The 18,131-nt window shown below is 40.0% G+C and overlaps 2 protein-coding genes across 2 annotated transcripts; one reads left to right on the top strand and one right to left on the bottom strand.

Moving 5' to 3' along the window:
- Positions 1 to 3,501: 3,501 nt before the first annotated feature.
- Positions 3,502 to 9,406, top strand: LOC146373354 (F-box only protein 40). Its single transcript, XM_084951685.1, has 2 exons — positions 3,502 to 5,367; positions 8,513 to 9,406. The coding sequence occupies exons 1-2, from the start codon at positions 3,505 to 3,507 to the stop codon at positions 8,693 to 8,695; spliced, it is 2,046 nt and encodes a 681-aa protein (XP_084807811.1). The 5' UTR covers positions 3,502 to 3,504; the 3' UTR covers positions 8,696 to 9,406.
- Positions 9,407 to 9,474: 68 nt separating this feature from the next.
- ttc36 (tetratricopeptide repeat domain 36) lies at positions 9,475 to 11,021 on the bottom strand. The gene is made up of 3 exons (XM_084951684.1): positions 10,822 to 11,021; positions 10,427 to 10,615; positions 9,475 to 9,811 (listed from the first exon to the last, which is right to left on the bottom strand). The coding sequence occupies exons 1-3, from the start codon at positions 10,925 to 10,927 to the stop codon at positions 9,543 to 9,545; spliced, it is 564 nt and encodes a 187-aa protein (XP_084807810.1). The 5' UTR covers positions 10,928 to 11,021; the 3' UTR covers positions 9,475 to 9,542.
- Between the last annotated feature and the right edge of the window lie 7,110 nt (positions 11,022 to 18,131).

The raw sequence follows: 18,131 nt of genomic DNA, 5'->3' as shown, positions 1-18,131 counted from the left end.
CACACACACACACATATTAGTGTATATTTTTCAACATTTCTTACTGAACAAAGTATTGACAATGCTGTTGAGGTCCAAAGTTCTGGGAATATTCTCATCGTTTTGTCTTCTATCCTTCTTCTACTATGAAGCACCATGTTTTGTTTTGTTTTTTGCTTGGCTTGGTTAACTAAATTTATAGTGCTGTGCTGCATCTCAAACATCCAACTGTGACATAGTTTGTGCGGTTTGTGCTCATTTTCCATAAATGACAGCACAGTTAGGAAGTACAATACACTTACCTGGTATGCCAAACACTATCAAAACTTTTCAGAAAACTTTTAATCAGCACAGTTCAAACTGACTTAGCATGTGCAGCTAAAATTCAGTTCATAAGAAAAACTTAACTGCATAAATTAGGCTTTGGTACACACGGCAGAACCATGACTTAAACATATAGTGACATTTTTAAAATACTTCCAATATTAAATGTAGTGAATACATATGCATGCCATGTAATGCAAATTTGATAATTATGTTGACTGGGCCCATTCTACAGCTGCGCTCCAGCTGCGTCATTGGAAATTACATCTTTGACAATGACCACATCCATTAGTAAAGAAGAGACACTGAATAGTTTGAGTATGAAAATTACATTTTTTGAAAACATGATTGGGATGTTATTTTTAATTTTCCCATTGGTCACATAAAAACTTTAAAAACTAACAAACGAAACAAAAAACGAAACAAACAAACAAAAACACTACAATGCCTTGAAAAAGTATTAATTAGTGGTCTAGTCAAAGTCTGGATGCCCAACTAGTTATTAGATTTAAGGACAATTACTTTTTCACCTGGGTCCAGGTAGGTTTGGGTATCTTTCAGTTAATATATGAAATCACTGTTTAAAAAGTCCATTTACTCAGGTTATTTTTGTCTAAAATTAAAATTCATTTATCTTACACATGTGTGAAAATCTGTGCAAAAAAACTACGAAATCAAGAAGGGAAAAAATACTTTTTACAGCACTGTACCTCTCATTTGAAAATGCAATGAAAGCTACATTTATACAGTCTTATTCAACTAAGAACAAGATAGTGAAGAGAGTGTGGCAATTATTGAAAATTGCAGGTGCCAATAGCTAGATATTGTGACAGAGCCAGTCTTTCTATTTCAGTCTTTATGCTAAATTACCATAAGCAACTGCTGGCTTCAGGCATATATTAAATAAACACTTATGAAGAAGGTGTTGATTTATTATTTTTTCCACCAACTTTATGCCAGAAATCAAAATATCTAAACCTGGTGTTTGTTTTTAAAAACACAGATGTGACTGAAAACACAGACTGGATGATGCAAATTATTTTTTTAACCTTCAAATTACAGTTTCTGGTCGTGCGGCACAGAAAATCACATCACCAGCAATGTGCAGAGACAAAATAAAAAGCATTTTCTTACTCTAAATGCTGGGGAACAATGCAACGATCAAAGTTTTAATTTGATTGAATTTTATTTAAAAGAGTTTTAGTAAATTTTGAAGCAATTTTACAAAGCTATATAATAATAATAATACAATCATAATAATTTCTGCACTCAACTGGAAGCAATTTTCAGACATTAATCAACTAATCTAACTCCAGTCTGAGCTGTGCTGCTGTTCTGTTGCACAAAGTAATTTTACTTAGAGTAGGCTTTCTTTCTCTCTTTTTCTTTCTGTCTCTTGCTCGATGTAATGTATGCTGATTGCAGAGCCTATAGAGAGTGAACCAGCTGCCTCTGATAAGCTGTGCATTGTAATCTGTGGCAGGTGGAAAGAAAAAATAAACTTCCAAACTTCCAGATGCCAGTTGTGAAATTCAGTCTACAGCACATTTAACATAGGATGGAAAACAGGTGTCAGTAGATGTTTATAGGATGGTGCTGTTAAATAAAAAAGGGTAGTTCCACCAGTCTCATTTTGAATGAGTGTAATTAGTTAGAGTTAGTTAACGAGATTAATGTCCCCCAATTTGTACCATAGCACAGTATTTCTGAAAGAGAATGGGGGAGAAACAATGTAAACATTTTCAAATATGCACTATTTGGATCTACTGCTTACTAGACTTTTAGAGTGGATTAGTTTTGATTTATTAAACCAGTGTTTTGTTTCATGAAGATAATTCCCGACAGAACCATGTTTCCCACAACTGCAGCAGTTTCCAGTTCAAAAAGCCTCGAAAAACATCAATAAAATTTGTATAGTGTTAAATACCCCAATTCTTTGATCTTTGGGCTGAAGGAAGAGCAACACTCGGTGTATAAATGCTCAATCAACAATCTCTTTATTCCATACGATTCTCATTATTCCATACAACACTTTGAGCATGGAGGAGAGACAGGAGATGTGCACAGGAGGGTGTCTGGCAACATCTCGAAGTATCTAACAGTTACTCTTATAGCTTCTTCCCAGGGCCATAAAGCCTAAACCATATTCTTTCTATCTTACGCCGCCTAAGTGACGGCCTTGGCTTCCTGTTTTATCTCCTCTCGATGAGATGGGGCAGAAAACCTCTACACAGTATGTTCTCTTCTCTTTGTAAATGCAACTAATATGTAGTAAGAATTGGCTGGCGAAACATAGGTAGAGTTTCTGAAAGTGTATGAGTGACACCTAGTGGAAGACATGACATGAGCCTAACCTAACCCAACACACTGCATTGTTCAAATTTTGATTAATTAAATAATCACTGAAAAAAAACTTTAATGAATCTAAAAACTAATTTGGTATTTTAGATGCCACCCATCTATAAAATCAAATAAAAAAATATTTATTGAGTAATTTATTCATTCAGTTATGGAATGTGTTATTTTGAAAGGAAATCAAAACAAATAAGTTCAATCAGTGGGAATAGAATTATAAAGTTTTAACATTATAGTGTTGGAAACTCAGTAAATCAGACAAGTTGAAATGTTTATGTTTTTAAGCACAGGGTAACTTTTTTTAAAGAATGTGAGGACCTGCTTTTATTACCACCCTCTCAGTGTGAAGCAGTGGTAGAGACTGTAACTTGACCTTGGCTCTTAATGGCTGTGCGACAATGGTGCCCCGTCCCACTGGCCTGTCTGCCCCTTTGTTGTGTCTATTTATATTGTCCAGACACAGTGCAGAGGTTATTCAGAGGTGCCAGTGAACAAAGGAACAAAGGGTGAGAAATATTTCTCTTATTGTCTCCACTCGTATTGCTTTTTTCAAAGAAAAACTTTGAGATTTGTGGTTGTCATATTTTTTTTTCTTTTTAACCTGAACATATAATTCAACTTATCAGCTGTGAATTTCAGTTTTTTGGTCAGCATGTGACTGTAAACATGTTTCTGGTTTGACTTGTTCTTAGATGATCACACTGCTGTGTTCTTAAGCCAAAATGGTATGTAAAGTAATTTTCACTTTTTAAAACTATCAGAAATTTTTAAGTCTTACTCTACTTGAAACTGTTACTACTGTTACTACCTTCTGTGCTGGGTTATTTCTCTCATTAGGTAAAAAGCATGAAGATGCCAATGGGCTATCATAAGCATTGTGACAAGTGTTACAATGTCCACTGTCAAGTCCCTGCGCAGACCTCTGTTTCATGCATAGTCGTGAAATGTCACAAAAACTGTGGTGCAAGCCTCCACATGTGCAAGCAAGAAGAGCACCAGCTTCTCTGTCCAAATGAGATAGTCCCTTGCCTTAATGTTTATTATGGCTGTCCTCTCACCATGCTGCGCCACAGGCTGGCCAAACACTTAGAGGTCTGTCCTGCCAGCTTGGTCTGTTGCTCTCAGGAGTGGAACCGCTGGCCTATTTCAGAAACTGACCTGACCTTTTATAGAAATGTTTCTGAAAACCCCGTGGTAAACACTGAGGAAAATCTTGATGTTGCTGTGGCTCATAGGGACCAAGAGCAGCTGTTTCAATCAATCAAAATGAAGAACATTTTTCCCGAGTTGATATTGGAGGATTCTGCCCTGCAAAACATTGCTGCTAGGATCAACAGTCCTGCAGAGAATGCTTGCTGTTCTTTAGACGGTGGTGAATATACAGAAATCGGCAGTGCAAAGTTGGACGAAGAACTGAGTCAAGAGGAGAGAGATACTTTGGCAAAGTGCACGGGTGTGACAAGTATTCAAAATTATAGCTCTTGGGAGAAAATATTCAATAAGGAGAAGGAGGGATGCAAGCAAACCATCAAAAACCTGAATAAGGGGGAAAAAGGAAAAGAAGAGGAGGACCAAGAATCATCAAAGAGTCAGAAGGAATTACACCAGGGTGGAGAATGTCCTGTAACTGCCAGAACCATGGACGGTGCCACTGGCCTTGCACCATGGCAAGATGGGGTCCTTGAGCGTTTAGGCAAAGAAGTCAACATTGCAGAATATAATATGTATCTGGTGCACAATGGGGTAATGCTGATTAACTTTGGGCAACTTGCTGCTTGCACACCAAGAGAAAAGGATTTTGTCTATGGGAGTCTGGAGCCCATTGAGGTGAAAAGCGTCCGAACATTTAATGTGCCTACCAGCTATCGAGCAAAGCGCAATCACTTGAAAGACCCCTCGCGCAAGGCCCAAACCACACACCAGAGTGTTGACACTTCAGATCTGGGCATTTCAATTGAGGATCTTCCAAAGTGTGAAGAGGTTAGCACAACACTTCTGTGCTCCCTGGAAAAGGAACTGAAGGGACATTCGATCTCAGAGAGTGTGTCGACAGATGGTATTTACACAGATATAGGAACACAAACGTACATCTTTTCTTCTGCTCCCTTCAAGCAAGATGCTTCCTTAGCTGATGTCATAGCAGGTAAACCTTGGCGTCTTTATTTACACATCGAAGCAGAATCTGTCACTAGAAGACACAACAAAACAAGTTCAGCCTTCAGCTACATGTGTGGCCACTACTTTCGCCGTGATGAATACTGCTTTCACTTCAAGAATGTGCATTCTGACATACAAGCCTCTCTAAATGGCTGGTTTCAGCAGCGTTGCCCTTTAGCATACCTTGGTTGTACTTTCACCCAGATGAGGTTTCACCCAACAGGTCAGGAAGCAATAGTTAAGTTCTCCAAAGATGGCAGCACTCTGGTACTCCAACCAAAAGCCAATTCATCACTCTGTGCAGGTGGGAAAACCTTCAGTCCTCAAAGGAATGATGCACAAAATCTGGATCCCCTAAGCAGCCTTCCTTTGGAGATCATTCAGCATATTGCTGGTTACCTTGACAGTTTTACATTGTCTCAGTTGTCCCAAGTCTCCCATCTATTGAGAGAGGTGTGTGCCACATTGCTGCAGGAGAGAGGGATGGTCTCCCTCAAGTGGGAGAAAAAGAAACACTCCAGTGAAGGAAGTTCCTGGATTTGCCAAAAGAAAGCAAGTATTCTTATTTATCTAGATATATTGGTTTTCTTTTGCAAATGTGTTTTTTTTGTTGTTGTTATAGTCACTTTATATTCCCTGACCTGTAAATTTGATTGCATTCACAGATAAGTGTGTGCACCATATTGTTTTACCATTTCTATTTATTTACATCATGTCAAACTTCTCCATCAGTTTCCCTTTAGTACCTGGCATCATTCTATTAACTTTCACTGGAAAATCTGAGTCATTCATACAGTATGACAGCAGCTGCACTGTAAACACTCCTGACTCTCAATAGTCCTCTCTAACAATATTACAAACTGAGCCGCAGTTGTGTTGGCAACAGTTATTGAGTTCCCACTGAATCAGACCCTGGAGATTTACTGCCTTTGTCTGTGTCCTTGCAAAATATCAGCTTCTTCTAAGGTCAGGAACCACAAGGAAATTAAATTTAGTTTTCTTTCCTGGTGTTGGTGTCCAAGCAATGGTTTGGTAATTAACAGCAACAGAAGAAACAAAAAAAATAAAAAATAGCACTATAAAGTAAAATAAGGCGATTGTAATTGGGCATTATTACAGGGAGTGCAGAATTATTAGGCAAGTTGTATTTTTGAGGAATAATTTTATTATTGAACAACAACCATGTTCTCAATGAACCCAAAAAACTCATTAATATCAAAGCTGAATGTTTTTGGAAGTAGTTTTTAGTTTGTTTTTAGTTTTAGCTATTTTAGGGGGATATCTGTGTGTGCAGGTGACTATTACTGTGCATAATTATTAGGCAACTTAACAAAAAAACAAATATATACCCATTTCAATTATTTATTTTTACCTATGAAACAAATATAACATCTCCACATTCACAAATATACATTTCTGACATTCAAAAACAAAACAAAAACAAATCAGCGACCAATATAGCCACCTTTCTTTGCAAGGACACTCAAAAGCCTGCAATCCATGGATTCTGTCAGTGTTTTGATCTGTTCACCATCAACATTGCGTGCAGCAGCAACCACAGCCTCCCAGACACTGTTCAGAGAGGTGTACTGTTTTCCCTCCTTGTAAATCTCACATTTGATGATGGACCACAGGTTCTCAATGGGGTCCAGATCAGGTGAACAAGGAGGCCATGTCATTAGTTTTTCTTCTTTTATACCCTTTCTTGCCAGCCACGCTGTGGAGTACTTGGACACGTGTGATGGAGCATTGTCCTGCATGAAAATCATGTTTTTCTTGAAGGATGCAGACTTCTTCCTGTACCACTGCTTGAAGAAGGTGTCTTCCAGAAACTGGCAGTAGGACTGGGAGTTGAGCTTGACTCCATCCTCAACCCGAAAAGGCCCCACAAGCTCATCTTTGATGATACCAGCCCAAACCAGTACTCCACCTCCACCTTGCTGGCGTCTGAGTCGGACTGGAGCTCTCTGCCCTTTACCAATCCAGCCCATCAAGACTCACTCTCATTTCATCAGTCCATAAAACCTTAGAAAAATCAGTCTTGAGATATTTCTTGGCCCAATCTTGACGTTTCAGCTTGTGTGTCTTGTTCAGTGGTGGTCGTCTTTCAGCCTTTCTTACCTTGGCTGTGTCTCTGAGTATTGCACACCTTGTGCTTTTGGGCACTCCAGTGATGTTGCAGCTCTGAAATATGGCCAAACTGGAGACAAGTGGCATCTTGGCAACTGCACGCTTGACTTTTCTCAGTTCATGGGCAGTTATTTTGCGCCTTGGTTTTTCCACACGCTTCTGGCGACCCTGTTGACTATTTTGAATGAAACGCTTGATTGTTCGATGATCACGCTTCAGAAGCTTTGCAATTTTGAGACTGCTGCATCCCTCTGCAAGATATCTCACTATTTTTGACTTTTCTGAGCCTGTCAAGTCCTTCTTTTGACCCATTTTGCCAAAGGAAAGGACGTTGCCTAATAATTATGCACACCTGATATAGGGTGTTGATGTCATTAGACCACACCCCTTCTCATTACAGAGATGCACATCACCTAATATGCTTAATTGGTAGTAGGCTTTCGAGCCTATACAGCTTGGAGTAAGACAACATGCATGCAGAGGATGGTGTGGACAAAATACTCATTTGCCTAATAATTCTGCACTCTCTGTAGAGGTTCACCTACGACAACTAGAATTGAACCCTGGTTAAAGTCACACAGTTAGCTAGCTTGGTGGCTCAGGCCACTACCCCACAAGGATGCCTGTTGGTCCTGGAGCCGGAAATTAACTAAATCCTCTCTGGAATTATTAGAACTGAGTAAAGGGTTCACATTTTAAGTGGTTCAGATTTATGAACACTGAGCTGTGGAAATTTAAATGCATGTTTCATTAAAGTACCATCTCTTCAGGACAAACGTTCAGCTGTGCAGAACTTTTTCAGGCTCTGTAGATGCCTGCGTATCATTATCATATTAAAGAGTTTTGGTAGTTTACAGAAATACCTGAATTTGGCAGCTAGGGAGTTATAACAAAATGAAATAATTAAAATCTTTTGACTGAGAACACAACTATAATGTCCCAGATTTGTTGATACGCTGGTAAAAAAAATGACTTGTTGTTGGTGAGCAGTGAAAATGAAGGTGGGATAGATAAGACATCTGTTTTTCAGTTGCAATTTGGTTGCACTTGCTTTCATAATTTTTTAGCTACACTAAGTAGTTTTCCTGCTAACAAACGTGTGATCAAAGCCCCGCTGCTGGAGCTAATGAAGCAAAAAACACTATCAATGCACGTGTGTATATTTTTGCATTGACTATCTCTGTACTGCAGTGATCATGAGACAAAGAGCATGCCGATGACATCAGTGATGTGGAATGGCCTGAGGCTTTGCTGCCAGTAAACAGAGTGCTACCATAACAAGTCAGATATGTGATCATTCATGGAAACATAGGATGTTAATAAGACTGTGTAGGCAACAGCTGGGTATTTGCTCTCAGATGAATTGCATAATTTGTATACATTTGTCACAGATCAAAGCAGAAATAACACCATGCCCTAACATGGGATAAAAGTATTATGTGATCCAGATTCCATGGTATTTAAAAATGCATTCCTCCTCATCGCAGTATACTGTAGCTGCAAAACAGTTGATAGATGCCATGACAGCCTCCCACACCTCCTTCAATTCTGCCTCTTTGTTTTACAGGTTTGGAAATTCAGCTCTCAGTTTTCCTCTGTGGACAGATGGAGCTTCAGCGATACTCCTTCCATGTCAAATCACCTGGGAACCTGCTCCTTCTACCAGAGAGAAGATCGCACTGAGCCGGTGGCTTTACCCTGCCTGGGAGAGGTCAGAGACAAACATGGGAAACTAAAGCATAAAAGATAACGCTCACGTTTCAGAGCACAGCGGGCAGACCACAACACGAGTTATGCCTTGTTTGAAATCACTGAGACGTAACATGTATGCACTCATCTGAAAAGTGGAAAAAGCCTCTGCATGTAGAGCTGCTGTATAAAAACAGAGCTGCAGTGTGTTAAAGACAATCTGCAGAAAGACAATCTGTTGTATATTAGAAATAAGAATAATTTAGTGTAACAGGATATCTTGGTGATGTAATCATCGTTTTTTTTAAGCATTTACTCAGATCATTTTTCTCGTTGGTGTGCAAAATTCTCTGAGATGGATCTTGTCATGCAGTGTAGTGTGGAGAGAAACATGAATGCTAAAAGACTTTTTCGCATTTCGAATTTTCGCATTTGGGCATGTTTTGCCTGGGGAACATCCTCTTGATATTAGATGAACTATTTGGCATGACTGAGATGACAAGTGCTGTTTGTTCCAGCATCATTCTTATGGTGAAAGGCAATGTTTGAAAGAAAAATCAAGGAAGGGGAAACGCTGATGACTGTTTCAGTATGACAAGACTGACATCTAGTGGATAAAAACTTAAGTATCCCATCTGTATCAAATGGTATGATTTGGCATTTTAATGCTGGAGATTACATCACATGCTGCATCTGTCATATTTAATAAAATACAGCAGTGCCTGCTTTGTGATGAGAACAACTCTGTTTGAAATAAGTGTGATCTGCATGTGTGAATAAATGTGATTTTTAACTGCATTCGTGACTTTTTTTAAGGCAGCACAATGAACAGAATTTAAAGAACATCATAAAAAGGTTAATTTATTGATTTCAGACTTTCAGAGAAGACGAACACCTAATGTTTTACATCACTGCATGTCAGATGTTTCAGGGTTGTGCAGTTTGTTGATCACCTCTGACAGCATTTTGTTACACAGGGCAGCATATGGATTAAGGACCACAGCCTGTTGTCGAGCAAATTCACTTCCAAGTGCAGCTGCTTTTTCAAAATCTGCTCTGGCTTCATCATTCTGGTGTGCTAGTCTATGTAAAAGGCCTCGTTGCACCAGCGCCTGGCAGGCAGTACGCCCAGTACTGCCGCTCAGAGCAATCGCTTGGTCCAGATCCCCCAGGGCTCCTGCGAAGAGAACAACACCATGAACCAAACACACGTCTGGAAAGTTGATTTTTTTTTTAGGCCATGATGTTCTAACATACTCAGCTTTGGCTTTGGGTCAGGCTACTGAAAAATTCATTCTGATAAACACAGCTGAAATGTGCTTGAACTACTTTTCTCTCAAGTACTGTGGAAATCAAATAATGAGGAAAAAACAAAAAGTCATACTCAAGTAAACTGCTCATAACTGAGCATTATCCATTCAAACGCTTTATATGTATTAGTAATATCCTTGTTCTACTGGTTCAACAACACTTAACAATGACTTTCAGATGAATAGACGTTCTTTTAGAAATCTGCAGTTAGTTTTGCTAGTGACATGCTAGTCATTAGTGCTAGTCAGTTTTGTTAGTGAGTCAAGGACTGTTGCTTTTGCCTACAAACCTGCCCTTCTTATGTCAGGCAGCAGGTAAAAGCAACCAAACACCACACTATCTCAGAGCACCATCGCTGTTGACAAAGTGCATCAGCTAGACAAAGCTCCGGTATTCACGCTGGCCTTAGACTCGGCAGTCTGATAAGTTGGCACACCGTGGCATCTCTGGAAAGGGTTATTATTGAATTTGTTGCACATACCTGCTGTGTCCCCCTTCAGTCGCAGGGCCTGTGCCCGGTTGTTATAGGCAGAGGCTCGCTGAGGAAGGATCTGGATTGCCTGGCTGAACAGCTGAAGCGCAGTTTGTAAATCCCCAGTCTCTGCTGCTGAGACACCCCGCATCTCCAGCTCTTTCACTTGCTTCAGCAACTCTCTGTCAAAGCCACTGTCTGGCAGGAGGAGATAAACAGGTTGAAAAAGGACTCAAACTCAATTGACAGGTACCGTGGAAAGGAAAACAGAGAAATGTCACTCGGAAATCAGTTTGGATTACAACGTCATGTTTTTCGCAGCCCAGAAATGGAATGTGTTCAAATAAATTCAATATACTGTGACATGATATGTTGAGACACACCAGTCAGAAGCTCATGCTCACCATCATCAATTAATTCCTCCTCTTGGCTTAGGCCGGGAATGTCTCCAAAGGGGGTGGTGGAGTTGAATATAGCCTGGAGTACAGCTCTGTCATGTGCCGAGGCCATCTTACTGTCTTACTGGTGTCTGCAAAACAAGGAGAGAAAGACAGGAAGAAAAAATCATTCCACCAAAATTACAGCGGGACAGAGATTTCTTCCTCCCCTAACTTTTGCCATTTCTATCAGCCAATCAGAGAAGGGGGCGGAAGCAGAGGTGGACTTTGAGATTTTCTGGCACTAAATACATCTGCATCCTGTTAACTAAAAAATGCAGGCCAGTAAAAACTGCATACCGCACAGCACAGACATAAGCACACCAGAATAAACTGGAGGTCTGTGAACATTGGAAAAACACTTATTGTTCACTTTTATTACAGTTCGTATATTATCAAGATTCATTTTTATTTCATGACACGTTCACATATGTTTAGTGTCTCTTTCAACCCCTCTGTAAAACACTCTTGCCATGTTTGAATAGTATTATACAAATACAGTTGGCCTGGCTTCATTTGACTCTTGTTGTATTGGTAGAAGGAGACTGAATAACCCTAGAAATGTTTTATATGATAGTTTTTGTTTGCTTGTTTGATTTACCCAAACGCATACTCTATCCATGGTGGGCCATTTTATTAACCACACAAACTGTTGCCATGAGTGGCAAAGTGGCTACTTTATAAGACCGTAGGTGTACCCAATAAAGTGGCCACAGGTGAATGCACACAGGTGCGCCAAATTAAGTGACCAGGATTTACTTAATAAAGTGGCTGGCCATAGGACTTTATCATAAAATAATAACCATTACAACAAATACTGGGTGCTTTTAATTTCCTTTGGTTTGCAAAATTTTTGAACAATTTATCACCCCAAAATTTACTGTTCATTTTATTCAATTTATTAAATTTTTCCAGGAAAATCAAATCCCACTGATGATTTGATTTTAGTCTCAAAACCACAGAAAAAAAAAAACTCATGTAAAAAACATGAGACCCTTGCATAGACACATTTGGGTGTTTGTGGATTTTGTGCAAGAGGTTGTTTCTCAGAAAGCTCTAGTAAGTTGTTTGTGGTACAAAAACACAGTAATACAGGAAAGAAGGAAGATGATGCCGCAACCACACAGATCAGAAGCTATAGTTGCCTATCATCCCTACTGCTTGAAATGAAAAAAATTAAAAAATGGTTTGATGTAAATGAGTTATCACTGAATTTGGAAAAAACAAAGTTTATGATATTCGGAAACCGTGTAACGGAGGAAGAGATAGTATTATCTATAGAGGGAGTATTAATTGAAAGAGTGACAGAATTCCGTTTTCTGGGTGTAATAGTGGATGACAAGTTAACATGGAAATCACATATTGAACATGTTAAAAAAAAGTTGGCTAAAAGTATTTATATCCTGGGTAATGTTAGATATATATTAGATTACAAGACAATGAGAATATTATATTTTTCATTGTTTCTACCCTATCTGAGCTATTGTGTTGAAGTATGGGGGAATACATACGTGACTAATACGAAACCATTATATTTATTACAGAAGAGAGCGCTTCGAATTATGCATAATGTTAAATATAGAGAACACACTAATAATTTGTTTATAAAATCGAAATTGTTAAAACTAGAAGACATAGTGAAATTACAGACTTTAACTATTATGTTTAGGGCGAAAAATAAAACACTACCTCTTAAGTTACAAAGTTTATTTGTATTGTGTTCAGAAAATGGGGACGGCAGAAGGAAGTTTTATTTTAAGCACCGGTTTGCTCGAACCACACAAAGGCAAATGTGTCCAACAGTCATAGGCATAAGAAACTGGAATTCTCTCAGTGATCATCTTAAGTGTTGTATAAATGTTTCTCAATTTAAAATCTGCTATAAGAATAAAATGATAAACCAATATGAAGAAGTTGAAAAGAATAGAATTTAATTGTAGAAAAATGATCCTTTTAGTTTGATATTTAGTGGTATTGCTCATTGTTGAGTATATTGTTCTGTTTGCTTTGTTTTGTTTTGTTATATGCAGAAAATTGTCATAGTGTAATTTTGGTTGCCTACTTGTATTATCACAGATAGGGGGCAGGTATCAATAAGAATTTATTCTTCTTCCTGCTCCTTTTCATGCATGGAAACAGTGTTACTTTAATTGAAAGGAAGGTTGTGTATGGGAATGCATTACTGCTGTACCATGTGTGAAACAAAAAAAAATAAAATAAAAAAATAAAAATAAAATAAAATGTTCCTCCACTTAGCAATATCTGCACCAAAGTATATATACACATTGATCAACTTGCGTATTTGAAAACTGAGAACCATCAGTAAAAATATCTATGATGGTTCTGTTCATCACTCTCCTTGTGCTCTCTACAGGTAACTGAGCTCTTATACCTCTAAAGAAAAAATGTTTCTTTATTGTATGTGATTATTAATATCATTGCTGCTCCTTTGTGCTGCTTTTATCATATAATTAATGCTTTCTTTTAGTACTTCTCTTAGTATATCTCAAATTACTGCGTAGAGAAATAAAACAATTGCATAATAACTCATTTTTGATGTAAAGAAGCTATGCAAAGGTTTGCATTTAGTGCAATTTCAACAAGTTCCAATACATGTTTGTGGTGGGTGTGACTCAAGAAGTACAGTGGGTTGTCTGTTAATCATAAGGTTGGTGTTTTGATCCCGTCTCTTCCAGTTTGCATATTGCAAACTGATAATATACCCTGAATAGCCCCTGATGCATTTATGCTAGTCTATACATGTTAAACAAGATGCTTAGGCATAGAATTGAAGCACTCTATGAATGTGTAGATGATAAGGTAAAAAGAACTCTCAGTGTTCAATTAGAGTAACAAAAGCACTATATACGTACCAATTCAGTCTAGGTACTTGGTAAAGTTGCTGTAAAGTGGTACAACCGAAAGTTTCCCAAAACCTTCAGTTGTAGTACAGGCTGGTACCACAGTAATGATCCTTTAACCACATCTACCCACATTGGGGCACACAAGTTTTACCACAGTTCTGACCTTCTCAACATTTATAATTGTCATCAAAGGGCTTTCAGAAATACTAAATTGAGCATGTGTAGACATCCAAATACAAGCTCTGCTAATCTATGGTACTTAATGTACTGGCACAACAGCAGTGTGGGCCAATGACACAGAGTTTGGAGTTTTGGTTGGTTTATAATTTCTTTTAGTTTTGAAAGTGGATTATATTTGTCGTTTTTTTTTTTTTTTTAAATAGTTTTTTGTGTTTCCTTGTGTTCATGAATTTCATTACCACTTTGATTGATCATGTTTTCCTGTTGTTTTATTATTTGCACCTCTACTCTTCAGGTTTGTTAGTCTCTCTTTCCTTCCCGTCTCCTCTGTCTTGTCTTGTGTCCAGTCCTCGTCTCTGTGTTAGTGACTTCTTGTTTTATTTTTCTGTTAGTGGTTCCATGTGTTTAGTGCAGGGGTAGGCAACCTTTCTGATGGCGAGTGCCATTTAAAATTTCCTCAGAAGTCAGTGTGCCATATGATTGCATTAGCAATAAATTTAATAACACTCTATATGAACAGTTACACAATATATAGAACCACTTTATAGAATTATATTTGTTTGCAGATGTTGGCAGCTATCAGCGAATAGTTATCAGCTATTTTGAAACAAATCCATAACACGAACTCCATAACAGCAAATGAACTGTACAACAGAAAATACAAATGCTATTTATGGTCTCCTCACAACAATGATAAGAAAAATAAACTAAGCCTAACTAAGCCTAACTGCTGGAGCGGGGGGGCTAGAAGGAGGAGTTGGCCGTCCGACTGCGTTCTGGAGTGTGGGGCCTCCCTGCTGCTGCGGAGTCGGGGCGGTCTGCCTCTCCCCACCGCAGGGAAAAGGGTTACACCACCTGGGTCTGGGTGCAGTTCCCCCCTCCAGGGGCAAGGGTACCTAGACCCGGTTCGTAGAGTACGCTTGGGGAGTGTGATCGTGTGTACAGCGTCTCTTTATGTTTGTCTCCACGTTGGTTGAGTGTGGAGTAAGTGCATATGAGAGCATGAGGGTGGGAATGGATGTTTGTATCTGTGTGTGCCTGTATGTCTGTGTCTATATGTCAGGTTGGGTATCAGACACCACCTCTCTGGGGACATCTCAGGCCCTCCAAGGTTTGGAGGCCTATCTCCCCCCACCACTTCCCCTGCCAGTGGCAGACGCCCTCAGACATCGGTGCATTGGTGGTTCTTTGTGTCCGGGGATGGGCGTCCAGGTACACACCGGCTCACTCCTTGGTGGCTGCTTGTCGGGGCCTGGAGCCTGGGGCTCGCTCGGGCCACTTCGGGGGTGGGGTGCCCTCGGCCTCTCAGCCTGGGGCTCGGTCACTCAGGCACAGCTGGCTGCCGGCGGAGCTCACACTGCAACCCCCCCTGGCTTCTGCTCCGCGGCTGCTGGGTGAGCCCTCATCTGGGACTCTCCTCAGCTCTTTCTGGGACAGTGGCGCGGCTGCCCCTCTGTTGGTCTTCCTTGGTCTCTTGTGTTCTGGGGGCCTCTGGATGTCTGGAGTTTTGATCTCCTCCATACCTGCTTCATGCCCTGGAGGACAGGGCAGTGGCTCCCCCCACCCTCTAGCAGATCATTACATGAAGGAACCTTTTAAAAAAACAAGCGCGTCCATGCTCACAGGTGTACACACGGGTGCTCACACACACAAACTACACCCTTTTTGGCTCCTACCTCAAAGCACACTGTGTTCTGTTGATCTTATGTGCTGCACATTAATGTTTAATATTTAGTATTTACTGTCATATTCCCATATATCATTGTGATGTTGTTTATTCTATTACTCTTGTTCTCTTCTGCTTGTTTTCTTTTTTCTTTCTCAACAGGTGATCCAGGTGATCGATATATGCATTTTTTTTTTTTCTGCCCATTCTGTTGGTTTTTGTTTTTTGCCCTTGTCCCTCTTCTCAGCTGTTTCTCTTTCCCTCTTTCTTTCTCCCCTTCTTTCCCCCAGTCAAGTCTGTCCCGTATTCAGCAAGTGAAAATAAAATAAACAATAAAAGGTGAATCAAATGGACCATTACGGCAAGGCTGGGATGGTCAATTTGGTAAAGTAAATCCGTTGGGCATCTTTCTTTGCCTTTAGACAATAATTCTGATGGCAAAAGAGCCAAACGGGACAGGCAAAAAATAAAAATAAATAAAAATAAACTAAGCCAATATGGCATGTTTGTTAATACAGAGATACACATGTTAATCTGATCTCTGCTCTCCCACTCAGAGACACAGGTCTCCGAGTGTCCAGCATTCAGACGGCTACCTGAGGACACTCATGTGAGAGAAAATCTGCTCACACAGATATGTGGAGCCAAATACTGTCAATAAGGCCTCTGCAATGTTCTGAAGACAGTTAAACTTGTCAGGTAGTGATGTCCAGCAGGTGAAAATGCAAGCTCCATGAACACGCACAGCTATGGATTCCAGCTGCTTCGATGTTGCATTAACTGGCATTAACTCAGCCAGTTAATGTGAGACAAATCTAGCTGCTCATTAAAGATTTCTGGTTTGATAAGAAAATAAAACATTGGTCCATACGCCTGAAAGTCACACAAATGCATTGTGTCTCGAGTCTACGGATTTATCCATGTATTTCCGTGGTGCTGATGCTGTGCTGAGCGGACAGCTCCTGAAGCTTTTGAAGTGTCGGAATGTGGAAAGCTACCAGTAGGCTAAGTTATTTTTAGCCAATTACAAGTTGAATCTGGTAGTTGGGGTTGTTAGCTAAGATACCGTCATTAAGAAGAGGCACAACTAATGTGTCTATGTGAGCTGATTTGCGATGTGCACCACTGCCGCGGCCATTTATATTTTTAATGCACCTTCTCAAATTAATTCACTGCGTGTCGTGCCCAGGGCTGGACTGGGACAAAAAATCGGCCGGGCATTTAGACTAGAGACCGGCCCACCAGGTATTAAAGCCATAAAACCTTTAAATGAAAACAAATGCTGTTGTGACAGTGATGTACAATCTTGTTGGTATATGTATGATTTCTATACATTTTATGTCAGATAAAAACTTTGGTTGTAGGCTTCAGATAATTATTTAATAACAGCCAGACATTTTAAATGAGAATAAGAAAGTATTTCTTTGTGCCCCCCTTTCCCTGTTAATGCCCTACCAGGCGGGTCTAGCAAAATTTTGCTAGACCCGCCCCTGCACAGTTACCAGCCGTCAGCTACGTAGAAAAAGATCTTGGTGTTATTTGTCTCTCAGAAACAGTTCATAACTTCCCTTCAACTCATTCATGTCACCTAAAAGGTAAACCTGTTTCTCCATCACCTGTTCAGCTCTGATGATTCTGTAAGGACATCTCCTGGTTTCATCTTCATGTTTCCCTCTCACCAGATATACAAACCGATATCATGACCAGCAGCTTTTACAGCTGTGGCTCCAGCAAACATCAGCTGATACTAGAAATTAAAATTAAATAAATTCTAACAACAGCTGATCAAGCTTAAACATGCTGCTGTTGTTTAGCACGACATCCGGCGGTTTCCTCTTTCTGGCGCAAAGTGGGCGATAAACAAACAAGAGAGAAAAGCCGATCAGCTGATCATTGATCAGTTTCATGAATAAAGTAGCAACAGGAGAGAGAGGGGAGAAAATGAAGAAGAGGCAGCTGTGCAGCGTAACGACAGAATAAATCCACCTTTGTGTCTTTTTCCATCCTAGACAAACTGCGTCCCTTCTCAGCTCAACACGAAACGCGTAATAATTTCTCTGAATGCGGGACGATTCCGTTTTTTACAGGACGGTTGCCAACTCTACTGACTAACCTTATGAATAAAATAAAGTTCACTATCAGTAACATCATAGCATCCACCCAGCTGTATAGAAACTCCATCATGATAGCTATTACGCAGGTCATAACTTCTTACCTGAAGTTCAGTTCACCTGACACTCGGACCGCCCCGCCTCAGGTCTCTCCTCCTCCTGCCTCCCCTTTCCCTCATCCACCTGCTGGCCTCCACCACTTGTTAATTTTACTGAATCTGTGGAAGCTCCACCATAGCCACCACCAAACAACTGAGTTATTTTTACACACCGGCCAGCATCTGGCCAATCCACCACCTTTCATTGTTTATACCGTTACAAAGAAAAAAAAAAGTCACCGGGCCGCCGAGCAATGCCCGGTATGCCCGATGGCCAGTCCAGCTATGGTCGTGCCATCAGTTAACCCTTCGCGTGCCTAGGGTTGCCGACCCCTGCCCTATAGTATCGTTTAACATC

Source organism: Perissodus microlepis, chromosome 14, assembly GCF_051167445.1.
Source record: "Perissodus microlepis isolate ML-2025 ecotype Zambia chromosome 14, ASM5116744v1, whole genome shotgun sequence".
In the NCBI taxonomy this organism is placed as follows: Eukaryota; Metazoa; Chordata; class Actinopteri; order Cichliformes; family Cichlidae; genus Perissodus; species Perissodus microlepis.
Note: the sequence above shows the minus strand (reverse complement) of the source record. Positions and strands in the feature narration are given on the sequence as shown.

Coding starts and splice junctions, on each gene's coding strand:
- LOC146373354 (XM_084951685.1), top strand. CDS start 3,505: ATGAAGATGCCAATGGGCTATCATAAGCATTGTGACAAGTGTTACAAT. Junction 5,368..8,512: donor CCTGGATTTGCCAAAAGAAA/GCAAGTATTCTT, acceptor TTTGTTTTACAG/GTTTGGAAATTCAGCTCTCA.
- ttc36 (XM_084951684.1), bottom strand. CDS start 10,927: ATGGCCTCGGCACATGACAGAGCTGTACTCCAGGCTATATTCAACTCC. Junction 10,616..10,821: donor GGAGGAATTAATTGATGATG/GTGAGCATGAGC, acceptor TCCTCCTGCCAG/ACAGTGGCTTTGACAGAGAG. Junction 9,812..10,426: donor ACTGAAGGGGGACACAGCAG/GTATGTGCAACA, acceptor TTCTCTTCGCAG/GAGCCCTGGGGGATCTGGAC.